This window comes from Mauremys mutica, chromosome 5 (assembly GCF_020497125.1).
Source record: "Mauremys mutica isolate MM-2020 ecotype Southern chromosome 5, ASM2049712v1, whole genome shotgun sequence".
Taxonomy (NCBI): Eukaryota; Metazoa; Chordata; order Testudines; family Geoemydidae; genus Mauremys; species Mauremys mutica.
In genome coordinates, this window is record NC_059076.1 from 69,727,918 (window position 1) to 69,741,865 (window position 13,948).

Here is a 13,948-nt window from a genome sequence, read left to right on the forward strand (position 1 = left end):
CATCCATGGCATCTTCAGCGTATGTCCCACCATGTCACTTCATGGAAATTCTGTAATAATTTTTAAATAAAAATATTTATATACAGGATCAAGGTGGAAGGGCTTTGGTTCCTCCTCACTAACAGTAGTAGTAATAGGATCTCAAGCAGCTTCTTTGTATTGGTGATCAATCCTAATGGCCAGCTGAAAAGCTTTTGATCATCATTCAGCAGAGCTCTTAAACACATGTTGAACCTTATGCTCAGGAGTTCCACTGACTTCAATGACATGTGCAAGTGTCTCACTGAATTGGGCCATTATTGTAAGATGGCAGGATCAGCACAGGACACTCAATCCACTGGCCTTCTGAATGGCCAGTCCTGAAGCATAATTAGCAAAATTCCCAGGTCAGATGGGGGCCAGTCATGTAGGAAAATTTTTTCCCCAGGTTTAAACATAATTTTCAGAGATGGACTCAAAGGGATTAAAAATCAGGGGAATTGTTTTAGTTTTTCTAATTGTAACCATAAAATACAGTCCTTAGTTAAAGGCTTCATACAAGATTATTTTCCATCACACCAACAGTAGGTGTCAGCCTAGAAACAAATAAATTGATGTTTCCTTTTTTATCTTCATGTAACCCTTCTTTATGAAGACACAAAGGATGTAGATTAGAATACACAATAACAAGTATTTTGAAAATAAGGAATATGGGACTACTAGTCTGAACACAGATAATTATTAACATGGTACCCACATATGGTAACATTTTATCTGCTGTCAATCATAAAAATACTGACTATTAAAAAACAAAAGCAAAATGTTTGTTGCTGGGGGAGGAGAGTCTAAGATAATGTAAATGACCAAACAAAGGGAGGCTATCAGATTTTTATTAAATTCAATGTATTATTTAAGGCTGTAGTTTGGATTTATATGGACTGTACATAAATGAATAAGTAATAAGAATGCCATATTGATTCCTTTCTCTCTCTCTCTAAAACATTCTACCTGGCTGAAAGTCAGAACAAAAGCAATTTGCACAGAGTTTTGTCTAGAAGTCAGCATAGGTTGTGGGTTACAAGTGGACAGTACAACACAATAAAAGAACCAATTTCAAAATTGTGTGATTGTTGCTTTGGTAAATGTGAAAATAAATGTGAAACTGTGGAATTCATGTGGACAACATGACCTTGGATGAATGGCTCTCATACAAGGGAACTTGGCTGGCACAGGATGAGGGAAGTAGCAGTACAGGGAAGGAAATCTGAAAATGAAGAACAGGATCAGTGATGTGGCAGGTGAGCGGGAGGGGTCTCTTTCTGGCATTTGGGGACCTGTTGTCAAAATATTGACACTAAAGTGAAGTTGAATGTTAGCATAATCTATGAGGAAATGTTTAAAAAACTGGGTACGGTTAGTCTTCAGAAAAGAAGACTGAGGGGTGGGGGCAAATAGTCTCCAAATATGTTAAGGGCTGTTATAACATGGAATTAGTCAATTGTTCTCCATGTCCACGGAAGGCAAGACAATAAGTGATTGGCTTAATCTGCTGCAAGAGAGATTTAGGTTATATATTAGGAAAAAACATTTTAACTATAAGGGTATTTAAGCTCTGTAACAAGCTTCCAAGGAAGGTTGTGGAATCCCCGTGATTGGAGGTTTTCAAGAACAGCTTAAATAAACACTTGCCAAGGATGTTCTATGTCTTCTTGGTCTGACTCAGCATGAGAAGGACGTACTAGATGATCTCCTCAGATCACTTCCAGCCCTACATAAAAATACTCTGAAGAGTAAAGATTTTGCCTTTGAAATGCCCTAGTGGGTGTCAGGCATTTGCAAACACATTGTCCTAAAGGAGGAACCTTCTCATGCCCAAAATCCTCTCTGCAATGTCTTCACTTCGCACCACCATTCCAAATAAATTAAACTGCACTGTTAATATATTTTGTTCCTGCAAAATATACTGGGCTATATCCTCAGCTGAAGAGTACACAGCGCTTCTTGGGGAGGAAAGGGGGAAGAGTGCAAAGGGGGAAGAGGTCACCTGATGCTGGGCTGGCTGTCCACCAGGCTGGTTCCCAGGTATAAGACATAACCAGCCATAGTGGCTCAGACCAATGGTCAATCTAGTCCAGTGTCCTAGCTTCTGACATTGGCCAATGCCAAGTGCTTCAGAAGGAATGAACAGAACAGGTAATCATCAAGTGATCCATCCCCTGTCATCCATTCCCAGCTTCTGGCAAACAGAGGCTAGGGATACTTCAGTGCATGGTTTTGCATTCCTGCCCATCCTCGCTAATAGCCATTGATGCACCTATCCTCCATGAACTTATCTAATTCTTTCTGAACCTGTTAAAATCTTGGCCTTCACAACGTTCTCTGGCAAAGAGTTCCACAGATTGACTGTGTGTTGTGTGAAGAAATACTTCCTTTTGTTTCTTTTGTTTGTTTTAAACCTGCTGCCTATTCATTTCATTTGGTGACCCCCCTACTTCTTGTGTTATGAGGAGTAAATAACATTTCCTTATTTACTTTCTCCACACCAGTCATGATTTTATAGACCTCTATCATATCCCCCCTTAGTCATCTCTTTTGCAAGCTGAAAAGTCTCAGTTGTATTATTCTCTTCTCATATGGCAATTATTCCATCCCCCAATCATTTTGTTGCCCTTTTCTATAACTTTTTCAATTAAGATATATCTTTTTTTTTATGGGGCAACCAGATCTGCATGCAATATTCAAGATGTGGATGTACCATGGATTTATATAGAGGCAATATGATATTTTCTTTCTTATTATCTATCCCTTTCCTAATGATTCCAAACATTCTGTTAGATTTTTTGATTGCTGCTGCACACTGAGTGGATGTTTTCAGAGAACTATCCACAATGACTTCAAGATCTCTTTCTTTAGTGGTAACAGCTAATATATACCTCTCATCATTTTATATGTATAGCTGGGATTATGTTTTCCAATGTGCATTACTTTGCATTTATCAACACTGAATTTCATCTGCTGTTTTGTTGCTCAGATACCCAGTTTTGAAAGATCCTTTTGTAGGTCTTCGCAGTCTGCCTGGGACTTAACTATCTTGAGTAGTTTTGTATCATCTGCAAATTTTACCACCTCACTGTTTACCCTTTTTTTTAGATCATTTATGAATATGCTGGACAGTACTAGTCCCAGTTCAGATCCCTGGGGAACACCACTATTTACCTTGCACCATTCTGAAAACTTACTATTTATTCCTACCCTTTGTTTCCTATCTTTTAGCCAGTTACTGACCAATGAGAGGACCTTCCTACTTATCCCATGACAGCTTTCTTTGCGTAAGAGCCTTTGGTGAGGTATCCTGTCAAAGGCTTTCTGAAAATTTAAATACACTATATCCACTGGATCCCCCTTGTCAACATGCTTATTGACTCCCTCAAAGAATTCTAGTAGATTGCTAGAACAGTTATAGGACAGCTGTAACTTAACCACACAGACAGCAGTCTCAAGAGGCTGTTACAGTCATCAGGGATTGCTTTGCTTTGTTCATATGTCCTACACCAACCACAAGGAAGGGTTGGCCAGGGGCGGCTCCAGGCCCCAGCACACCAAGCGCGTGCTTGGGGTGGCATGCCGCGGAGGGCGCTCTGCCGGTCGCCGGGAGGGTGGCAGGCAGGGCTCCGGTGGCAGGCAAGGCTCCACCGAAGCCACGGGACCAGCGGACCCTCCGCAGGCATGCCTGCGGGAGATCCACCGGAGCCGCGGGACCGGCGACCGGCAGAGCGCCCCCTGTGGCATGCCGCTGTGCTTGGGGCAGCGAAATGTCTAGAGCCGCCCCTGGGGTTGGCATAGGAGCTGTTTCCTCCCTAGGTGCTAGAAGTAGGGGTGCTGGGGTGTTGCCACACCCCCTGTCTTGAACTGGTTTCCAGCATGTACAGGGTTTACAGTTTGGTTCAGTGGCTCTCAGCACCCCCACTATACAAATTGTTCCAGCACCCCTGGTTACCCCACTCTCCTATTCACATCACAGGCAATACTAGCGTTAGAGTCCCTTTGCGCTAGTGGAGCCAAACACAGGGGAAACTGTATCAACGTCTCCTGCAGGTACATTAATATGTTAGTTTGCCAAATACTTTTGTCTCCTGCCTTCTGTATGGTTACAATAAAGTGTTTTTCTTTAAATGGGAAAAACAAGGATGGATTTGCCAGTCCTGCTCTATTTCTCCCTGCGAGAATGTTTACCCCTGATTCATGGCATTTATCACAGAGTGAAGGGGAAATATTAGTAGATGCCCATTGTTAAACTATTGGCAATGTATCACCAGAGATGACCACAGAGAAAAGGAAAAACTTACAAAACACAAAAGTGGCCAAACTCCTAAAACAAAATGTTCTCTTCTGGATACATTATATGTACAGTAGTTGTCTCATCGCCCTCATAATAACATTCCCAAAATGAGATACATGAAACTATAATAGCACAAGGACACACTGATACCTTAACATTCTATATAATACATTATTTATAAGACTGCACAAGGCACAAATTATTTTTTGACATTTGAACACTGGCAAAACAAAATATTTTCATTTCTTAATCATCTATTCCTATCATATTTTGAGTATATTAAATTCAACATCATACTTAGAGATCCTTTATGTTTAGAGATGCCAGGCCTAATTTCCATGTATGTTATACTTACATTACACCTACTTTTAGGCCTTTTTATACTGCCAAAATAGTTTCAAGGGACCTTAGTGTAAACAAGAATCAGCTCTATTCTTTGTATTAAACAAGCTGATTACTTGTATAGGCACTGACTTAGACAGAAAAGTACACTTTATGGCATAGATTCTCAGCTAATGAATATTGTTGTAGTTACATTTACTTCAGTGGAGCTATGTAGATTTACATTAGCAGAGGATCTAGCCCTGTAGGCCTATATTCTGGAGATTTATAGTTGAGAAGCCTTTTAACAAATGTTATAATTCAGAGAACTGTATTGTGAACATTTGGGCAAATAATGAGTGGCCTCCCCAGGTGAAAACACCTTTGATCAATAGATGGAATGGGTGTATGGCAACCAAATGTGCCAACAAAAATTTCAAGCCAAATTCTGCCTTCCTTTACAATGATGGAAATCTGGATCAACTCCTTCATTGTGCTGGAGAAAGTCCAGAAATACATCATTGTATCTGATGGAAGAATACAGCTCTACATTATTAATGTAGACTAGCAAAGTAATTACTATTAAAATTTCAAATAGCCAGGACCACCACATATTTTTACTAGTGGACCTGATTTTCAAAGTATTCTTTGAGGGTGAAATTCCACCCTGTGCAGAGGGCTGGCTCTTAAACACCACTTAGGTCCTCAAAAAAGGGTCTAAGTAGGATTTAAATGGTGTGTATGTCTTGAGTTAGGGGCGAACTTCATGCTAACAGTCTGATTCCCTCAGATGTTAGCAAATGAAAATGTTAAATTGTGGTTTTTAAATGAAAAAAATGTTTGCATTATTAAATCTACCTGTAAGATGTTAGGATCAAATTCAAAGACAGGATTAAGAGCCAAATTCTGCTAAAAGTTACACTGGTGAAAAGCTGGAATAACTCCATTGCACTCAGTGGAATTACTCTGGATTTTCAGTAGCATAAATAAGAACAGAAAATGGCCCTTAATTCTTTCTTTGATCCTAATTGATTAAAAAACAAATTATCTCTATAAACAATGCATATGCATGTCACCATTTAATTTAATCTGAGGGTTTCTGAGGGAGTCATTATTGTCTGGTTATTCCAGCAAACAGGGTTTTATTTAATACTTCTCTAAAACTGGATTAAAAAAAATAAAGCTCTTCAAATCAGAATGATCTAATTTTATGCCAGACTAGATGTCTTCTTTAGTGATACTCTCATTTGGACCACTATTGTTTCCAATGGATTTGTATATATTCACACTGCTGAAAAAAATATTCCTTTTTGATAAATACAATAGGTAAATCTTAGTGCAGACGTGCATAACTTTCCAATAAAAGACAGCTGATGAAAACCCTAAATAGAAGCAGGTCCAACAATGTCGTATAGTGTGATTCAAATATAACTGATGTGAATATTAAAGCAGCAATAGGGAAAAATGCACAGCATATAATTTCAAAGTAACAAGAGTTCCTTAAAAAAAGAAAAATCATTACCCATTTTGTTACAAGTTTGTGCTTTTCCTTGGGCCCATATCACCTGTGACCATACTGCCAACATTTTGGATTGGAGAGGGGGGGTTATATTTTTTCATCGTAATCATTATTTATTTTTTTAAATGCTACTGGGCTTGCTTGCTTCAAAGAGGTCTTCGAAATATCTGTATGCATGGTGGACATGGCTATAGTCTCATAATCATCATCCCTGGAGCGAAAATCACAAAAATGAAAGAAAAACTGCAAGTCCCTCTGGAAGTTCTTGTTGAGGAATCCATAAAAGATAGGGTTCACACAGGTAGATATCATGGCTGTGAGGTGGCAAATCAAGAACAATAAATTGTGGCTGCAGGTGGCAACAGGTAGAATTTCATGATTCCAGTCAAACACAATATTAAAGATGGTAAGAGGTAGCCAGCAGACTGCAAATGCAACCACAATAGAGATCAGCATGATGTTGATCCTTTTGGTTTCAGTGGATCTGTATTTATTGTCTCGCATCTTGTCCATCATGTTGTTCCTTCGTTTTAAGCGTATGTATATCTGCAAAAAACAAAATTCAACAACAAAGAAAAATATATAATCATTTAGCCCAGAAGCAATTCTTTATAAGGACAAAAAGAAATCAGACAGAAATAAGGAGAGATCATAAAATACATTCTCTCTTACCTTTAAGTAGCAAATAAATATAAAACAAAGTGGTCCAAAGTACTGTATCACCAACAGAGCTGTGGTATAAGAAAGCCTGATAGTGTCCAAAGGGAACAAGTCCAAGCACACATATTTGTCCTTATATTCATCGATTGTTATATTTTTGAAGGGTTCATCAGTTAATACATGATAAACCAGGAAAGGCAAGGAGGAAGCCACGGCTAGAATCCAGATGGCAGCAACTCCTAGGTAGGCATGTCTGTTATTCGGCCTCCACCCTCGAGGGTTGATGATCAGCTGGTGGCGTTCAATCGCGATGAGGACCAAAGAGAAAACTGAGACTGTGATTGAGACACACTGCACAAAAGGATTCAGCTTGCACATGGCCTCCCCGAAAATCCAGTGGTCCATTAAAGTATATACAAAGGTGAAGGGGAGACACATGATGGTCATTAGAAGGTCTGAGAAGGAAAGGTTGACAATAAGGATGTTGGTAACATTGCGCATCTCCTTCTGTTTTAAGATGATAATAATCAAGGCTAAATTTCCAGAGACACCAAGAATGATCACAGCCCCATAAACCAGAGCCAAGGTGAAGACCATGGCCAATGGCATGTGGCAATCTTCATCTTGAAAGTGTATGATTCTGGAATTCTTCTCTGAAAAGTTCAGGTGGATGGACTGATTCCCAGCAGAGGAGAGAAATGATGTGTTCATGTTGTTGGAACTTGCGTCCACGCCCTGCATTGGTCTCGACTGCACTGAGTTTCTTCCGAATGGTTTCAGAAGCTCAAAATGTTCTCATCACTCAAACAGCAGGATCTCACCAAAAGCTGTCACTTCATTTCCTTGATAACCTTGATAACAATCTGCAAAGGGAAAAGAGCACATGTGTTTATTTCTCATCATTTTAATTGTGCCATAATTTTATGGTATTAAGGATGCAGATATGACCGTGGAGAGAGATTGGCCCTTCGTTCTGCAATACAGAGTATGTGAGTTGCTTCTCCGATTCTTTGTTCATAACCCTCAAAACAGACCAAGTGGTCTCAGACAGTAAGCAAGATCCCCACAGCAAAAGAGGTTTTACAGACTACCCTACATCAAACACCTGCCATGAGGATCCCGTCCAAGCAATGCTAATGGAATATTCTTTACCATTTCAAATGCTTATCCACCTCGGGGCAGCATCCACCCAACTGACTCAGAAATATAGCCAGCAGTGCCGCTCACTCTGGAGCAGAAAGCACCAAGGAATGTGAAAAGACTTGCCCATAAGCAGAACGGACGACACGAGAAGAATTTTCATCAGCACCACGGACAGACCAAAAAGCAAGGAGAGATTCAGCACGCGGAAGAGCAGGACGATGAGTATATAATCCCTAGTAGAGCTGTCCTGCTGCGAATAGACTCCAACGGGGAAGTCACTTCCAGCGCCCTGCACCCCGAGCCTTAAATTCTCAGTCAGGAATATAGGCTGATTTCGCTCTTATACGAGTTGACAGCGAACGAAGCTGGAAGAGTTTCCCAGCTGGTGGTTGCACCCAACGCTAGGAAGCAGACGAGTCCTTTAGACATACGCATGAGAATTTATTCGGAGGAGGGCGCTTGATCACGGGGGAAGGACACGTATCGTCTTAAATTATGCTAAATATAACCGAAAGTATAACAGGGACCATCGTTTCAGAGGCAGAACAGAAGCAGACGTATTGTCCTTCTAGTTTCATGTCACGCGTTTGCCAACCACGATGAAGAACTATGGAAAGGGGGATTGGAACAATGTGGGTGGGCCAACGCATATCAGGAGTGTCACAATCTTTCCCTTGAATGTAATTGCCTCTCCAGACGTGGTGACAGGAGTTCTTTCTCTGAGTGTGCCACCGTGAGATTGCTTTGTGCGGAGCTGAAGAACTGTACAGATTAGAATGAGCGAGTGCTGCTGACAAACTAGAAAGTGAGGACGTAGGTATAGTGTCAGGGTGGTAATGGAGGCAAGGCGGAATTTCTGTTTGTATAAGCGACTCTGGCTATAAAACGAGGCTAGACGGAGAAGACAATTTTAATGGATTCTATGTCTTCTCCATTCTGGGGCTTCAAAAAAGAAAAAGGAATCACTCCCAAACCTACAGCCCTCAACTATACCCATCTCTCACCCTTCTCAAGCATCAATCATTTTCATTCGAATTATTCCCCCAAAGCTTTTTTTAAATAGAATGTTTGTAGTGACACGGTTTCCATGGTTAACTATCTTCGCCATATGACTGGGGGTTGGGAGGAGAATTATTCACTGCTAAATAGCGGCGCAAGCACTTCTGCGAAATCCCTCGCCCCTTACCCTGTGTACTCTGCCATTACTGAGATCTTAATCCTACACTTCTTCACATGCAAAAAGAAGCTGTATCACTAAAACTGAGGGAGGAAGAAAGGGGGTTAATGGGTCCTAATCTATGCTAGGGGTGACGTGTGAGCACAATTTTAATAATTTAATAATCGCTCTCCAGATTCTGGAAGTCCGCGAATCCTAGAATGTAAAATAGAGACTGGAAGGCGAATTACCAAAATTAAGGGCTAGATAGCCTAGATCCCGCGCCCCTTACTCAAACGATAAGTTTTGCTTCTGTAGGAAGTGCGGGATACAGTAGAAAGAAAGAAAGAAAGAAAGAAAGAAAGAAAGAAAGAAAGAAAGAAAGAAAGAAAGAAAGAAAGAAAGAAAGAAAGAAAGAAAGAAAGCTCCATTATGTTACAAAATATTTACAAGTGAGAAGAGAACAGTTGCCGACAGTTCACTATCTAAACAAATTACATTTAACACACGACAATAATGTAGTTTAAAAAGTGAGCTCAGCTTACGACCGATTGAACCTTTAAACATTACATTCTTTTTAAGGTTTCTTCTGACCTGTTATGTTCTGTTTTCTCAAATTGTCATGTGTTTAATGCATCTCTTATTTTAAAGCTATTTAGCTATAAAATATCAAAGGACAAGCCCAATCTGACATGAGTAAACAGTGATGAAAAAGTTACTGCAAAACATATTTCCTTACCTAATTGATTTTCTACTGTTGACCGGCTGGTCACTAATGTGCCACTGACATTGGGTCAAAGGCAAATCAGCAACTCTGATCACTTTAATGTCAGACAGAATTGTTGTCTAGCAGAGAAGAACAAAGGGCGGGGGAAGAACAGAAAAGAAAAAAGCAAAAATTAAACAGTTTGCAAAAAAAGAGAGAGGGGGGGAGCGATCGATATTTACCTATGCAACACAAATAGAAATGCTCAGATAAGCCCCTCCTTCGCAAAAGCTGCAGGCTATTACATCACAGAAACTCAGGCATGTATGTGTGTGGGGAGGTGGGGGTGTTGAAAGAAGTCAACAATAAACGGACACACCTCTGCTACAACCTGCAGTTAGCAACAGTCTGGTTGAATCTGGAATTTTCCCTTTGCCAAATCTCAGACACGCTATTTACAATGTTGTATGCTTAACCTCAGGTCAGAGCTGTAAGAGGGAGTATTGCCAGTTTACGCCATGTTAATGGTTCCTGAATCACAGCTCCATAATGTCGTTGTCACAAATGTGATTTTCAATGACTATGAAAGCCGCCGGAGCATATATTGCTGAAATCCACTTTATTTTAAGATACCTCCAGGGAGTGAAGTTACCTTAAATGACAGTCCGTATAAACTGCAAACACAAACACAGAGGTAAGTCTTCAGAGGAAATATGTTTTCCTCCCATCAGGAAACTGGCCTTACTTCTGTTTGATATATGCTAGGGTTCAGAGCCCGTACTCTCACTCAGACAGACCTGAACACGTTGCCAGAGTGAGGACTGCAAGATCGGGCCCTAGGTATTCAACAGGAAGATTACAAAAGTAAACGAGGCTCACGCATAAATTAAATCGCACGCTCAGCTGGTTTTGCATTCCATTTCTGCAAGGGATTCTTTACAACCATTATTAGCAATACATGCACATTTAAAATCGCTAATTAATATAGCCAGGCTTTGGCGATCTACATCCACTGGCCAAAGTTTGACTACTCTGATTGTTCCAGCTAGCTTAATAGCAGACATCCATCCACCTCAGTGTTATCGCTTATAATATCTTTACCACATAGCTTCATGCAGTCTGTCTATTCTCCCCGTTCTATTCTAGGATTTTATATGCAGCCTGTCATCATGGTATGTAAGGCCTCTAGCCAAACTGCGTTTGTGGTATTTTGTATTTTAACAGACAACTGTCTGTGTTGAAAAACAGTAGCGCTCCCAAGAACCAGAAGCTGTATTTAGAAGTATTTAGTGCCTGCAATGAGGACTTCATGAATTATCTACTCCCGACAGTATGACTTTGCCGGAACCTGCTGAAAGACAAACCAGGACTAGTTTTGCTGTAAACATTAACCACATTTTGATTTCAGCAGCAGAGGTCATACAACTCCAAGCAGGTTGGGACTTCAGTAGGTTTCCGCAGGTCCAGGTACAGGAAGGGGGGATGTGTTCTCTCCTCCCAGTTCTCCAATCAGGAGAGGGACTGGATAATAAACTCAGTCACAGACTTAGCCCTCGCCGCAGGACCTTGTTCGGTGTCACGCCTGAGTGTCGCTGATTTTGCCGAGCTCCTTCTTAAATTATTTCTTATTTAGTAGACGGCTCTAAAGGGGAAATGCCTGTGCTCCTTATTCTCGACAGAGAAGCCACCGGAGCCTCCAGCCCCCAAATCGCCCCCCTGTGATCGGATTAAAGGAAGCTGTGTTTGCTGTGCGATTGTGACTCCCTCCCTCCCCATCTCTCCAGCAGGGATAGCATTAAGATAAGCTGGGAGGGGGAGCAGATGAAGTTGACAGCGACCGCGCTTGTCTTTCCTTGACACCTCATCGGCCGGAGAAGACGCCGGTTTGCCCTCTCTGTGCTCAGGCTCCCCACGCCTTAAAAAAAAAGGATCCCAGAGGGGCTAACCTATGCTTCTAGGGGTGGGGAAGGAGACATTAAAGACAGGCAGAAAAAGCACACAGCCCGGAAACCCAACCCAAACCAACCCAGCCCTCCCCCTCGTCGGGATCACACAGACCTCTCCTGCTCTCTCCAAAGATTTGATCCGAAGTTTGATGCTAAGGGATAAAAAGCGACCAGAATGCAAAGCAAGGTGACGGGAAATACCCTGTAAAAACTATTCCAGCCGCTCACCGGGAAGCATACCATACTGTTAGCCCGGACCGACAGGTAACATACCCAAGAGAGACTCCGGAGGGTCAGGAATACACCTTTCTCAGCTACACCTGTTCTGTCACCCTGATGAGCCACAGAAACATCCTCTAAACAGCACGCGCGCGCACCACAATTGAAAATAAAATAAAAAACGAGGAAACCACAAAAGGAACCCACCTTGTAACTGATCTTATTTTTCCCCGTTCCTTGATTTGGGGAGGGTTTGAGCAGAAGGGTGGATGGAGAACAAGGAGCCAGGCAATGGGGAAAACATCCACTGGTATTTCTCCAGCTCTGACCCTAAAGATTTGTGAAGCGAGCTGGAGACACCCCCTTAAAGCTGAACTCCACCTTATCCCAGTATCACATGATGGTGCTCTATTGAGCAGATCCTGAAGATCCCAGTGTAAGCACATCACCTTTAAATTATACATCTGGGGGTGGGTTGCCTAGTAATTCTGAAATAAATGCAATTAAGTATTGAAACAAAAGGGGAGGGGGATTGCACTGAGAAGAACTTGGGAGGGGAAGCAGATTGAAATTGCTTTTACGGATTGAATATTGCAACATTTTGTTTGCAAGCCAGTGCCGCCTTGTGGCCAAAGTTAAAACGATATTATATAAGAACTAGCTAGAGATGTGACTGGTAACATGGATTGTGTCTCGGATATGTCAGTTATAAAGTGTTCTGTTGTTGCTTTAAAGCAGCACAACTGGTCTCCACTTTGTTTTCTCTTGAAAAGTGATTGAACTGATAAGGAGTCCCAAATGTAAAAACGCCCAGTTTCTGTACATTTCGAAATACTAAGAACGCTAAATATTTTCTTTAAAGTAAAAATAAGTCAACTAACCAACCACCAAACCTCAAGGAAGTATAACTAGTACTCCTTAGATTCAGTGAATGTATGACTTTCTGCAAGTACGTTTCACAGCTTTATGTAGTCCTGCTTTGCCCTAACTCAGCATTTCTCAGATTTTGGTCTGTTGGATCTTCCTGAATGCCGGAACATCATGACAATTCATCAGTGGGATGGCTGGGGGATAGGGAAGAGAAATAGGCCATGAAAGGGTAGAACTATCCTCATAATATGATACGTAGAAGGAAAAATTGGAGAACCATTGCCCTAGGCAGCTCCTGCATGTATTGTAAAAACTCCAAGTTTGATCAGATATTTGAATACAGGATGCACCTGGCTAGTTCTGCTCACCTTTCCCACTTCTCACCCCATGAACTCAACAACAAAGCACTGCTGCTTAAGGGTTGTAGTAGTAGCATTCAAGCCTCAGAACCTGGAAGATTTTAGGACCTAGTGGAGAGTCTCAGAAAAGTCATACAATTAAACTTGTATTTAATTTTTAAAAATCACCACAACTACCATGTAGCTTGCAAACACTGGTGAATTTCACTTAAGTCTGGAATGACTAGAAAGCTGAGATCCTGGGTTTTCCAGTGACTTAAATTCATTAGGATGGCACTCTGCAATTTTTGTGTGACTTGCCTTGTCGAAAAATGTCGGGTGATGATTATTATTATGCTATCATCATTACAGTAGTAATTTCATTACATTAATTAATACAATATTACCAGTAAATGGGAGGCCTGGCTTAGTATAAGAAGAAATCAGGGACCGGTACTGAGGCTTGTGGCTAAGCTAAACCTACAGCTATAACTGCCAGGAGCCCCCATGTTTCTCAGCTGAGCAGAGTAGGGCTGGCCAGTACTCAGACAGGGAAGCCCAGCTGTTGAAGGGGACATTAGTACTGGCATTCCCTAGATAATGCTTTTCTTTCTGAGACAATGGCCCCTTCAGGATCTGTAAACTGAGGGTCTGACCACTGGTCATTGAAGAGCCTGTGATACTATTCGTGGGTAGGGTCAGTGCCAATTTTACAGATTTTTTAAAAGGAGTGAGAGAGTTGCCAGTCTAAA

At 41.3% G+C, this 13,948-nt stretch overlaps 2 protein-coding genes across 2 annotated transcripts in view; one reads left to right on the forward strand and one right to left on the reverse strand.

Moving 5' to 3' along the window:
- Positions 1-13,948, forward strand: part of NPY5R (neuropeptide Y receptor Y5) — a 55,563-nt gene that overhangs the window by 26,789 nt on the left and 14,826 nt on the right. The window lies entirely within an intron of this gene.
- NPY1R (neuropeptide Y receptor Y1) lies at positions 6,246-12,318 on the reverse strand. The gene is made up of 3 exons (XM_045017403.1): positions 12,196-12,318; positions 6,831-7,681; positions 6,246-6,704 (listed from the first exon to the last, which is right to left on the reverse strand). The coding sequence occupies exons 2-3, from the start codon at positions 7,557-7,559 to the stop codon at positions 6,246-6,248; spliced, it is 1,188 nt and encodes a 395-aa protein (XP_044873338.1). The 5' UTR covers positions 7,560-7,681; positions 12,196-12,318.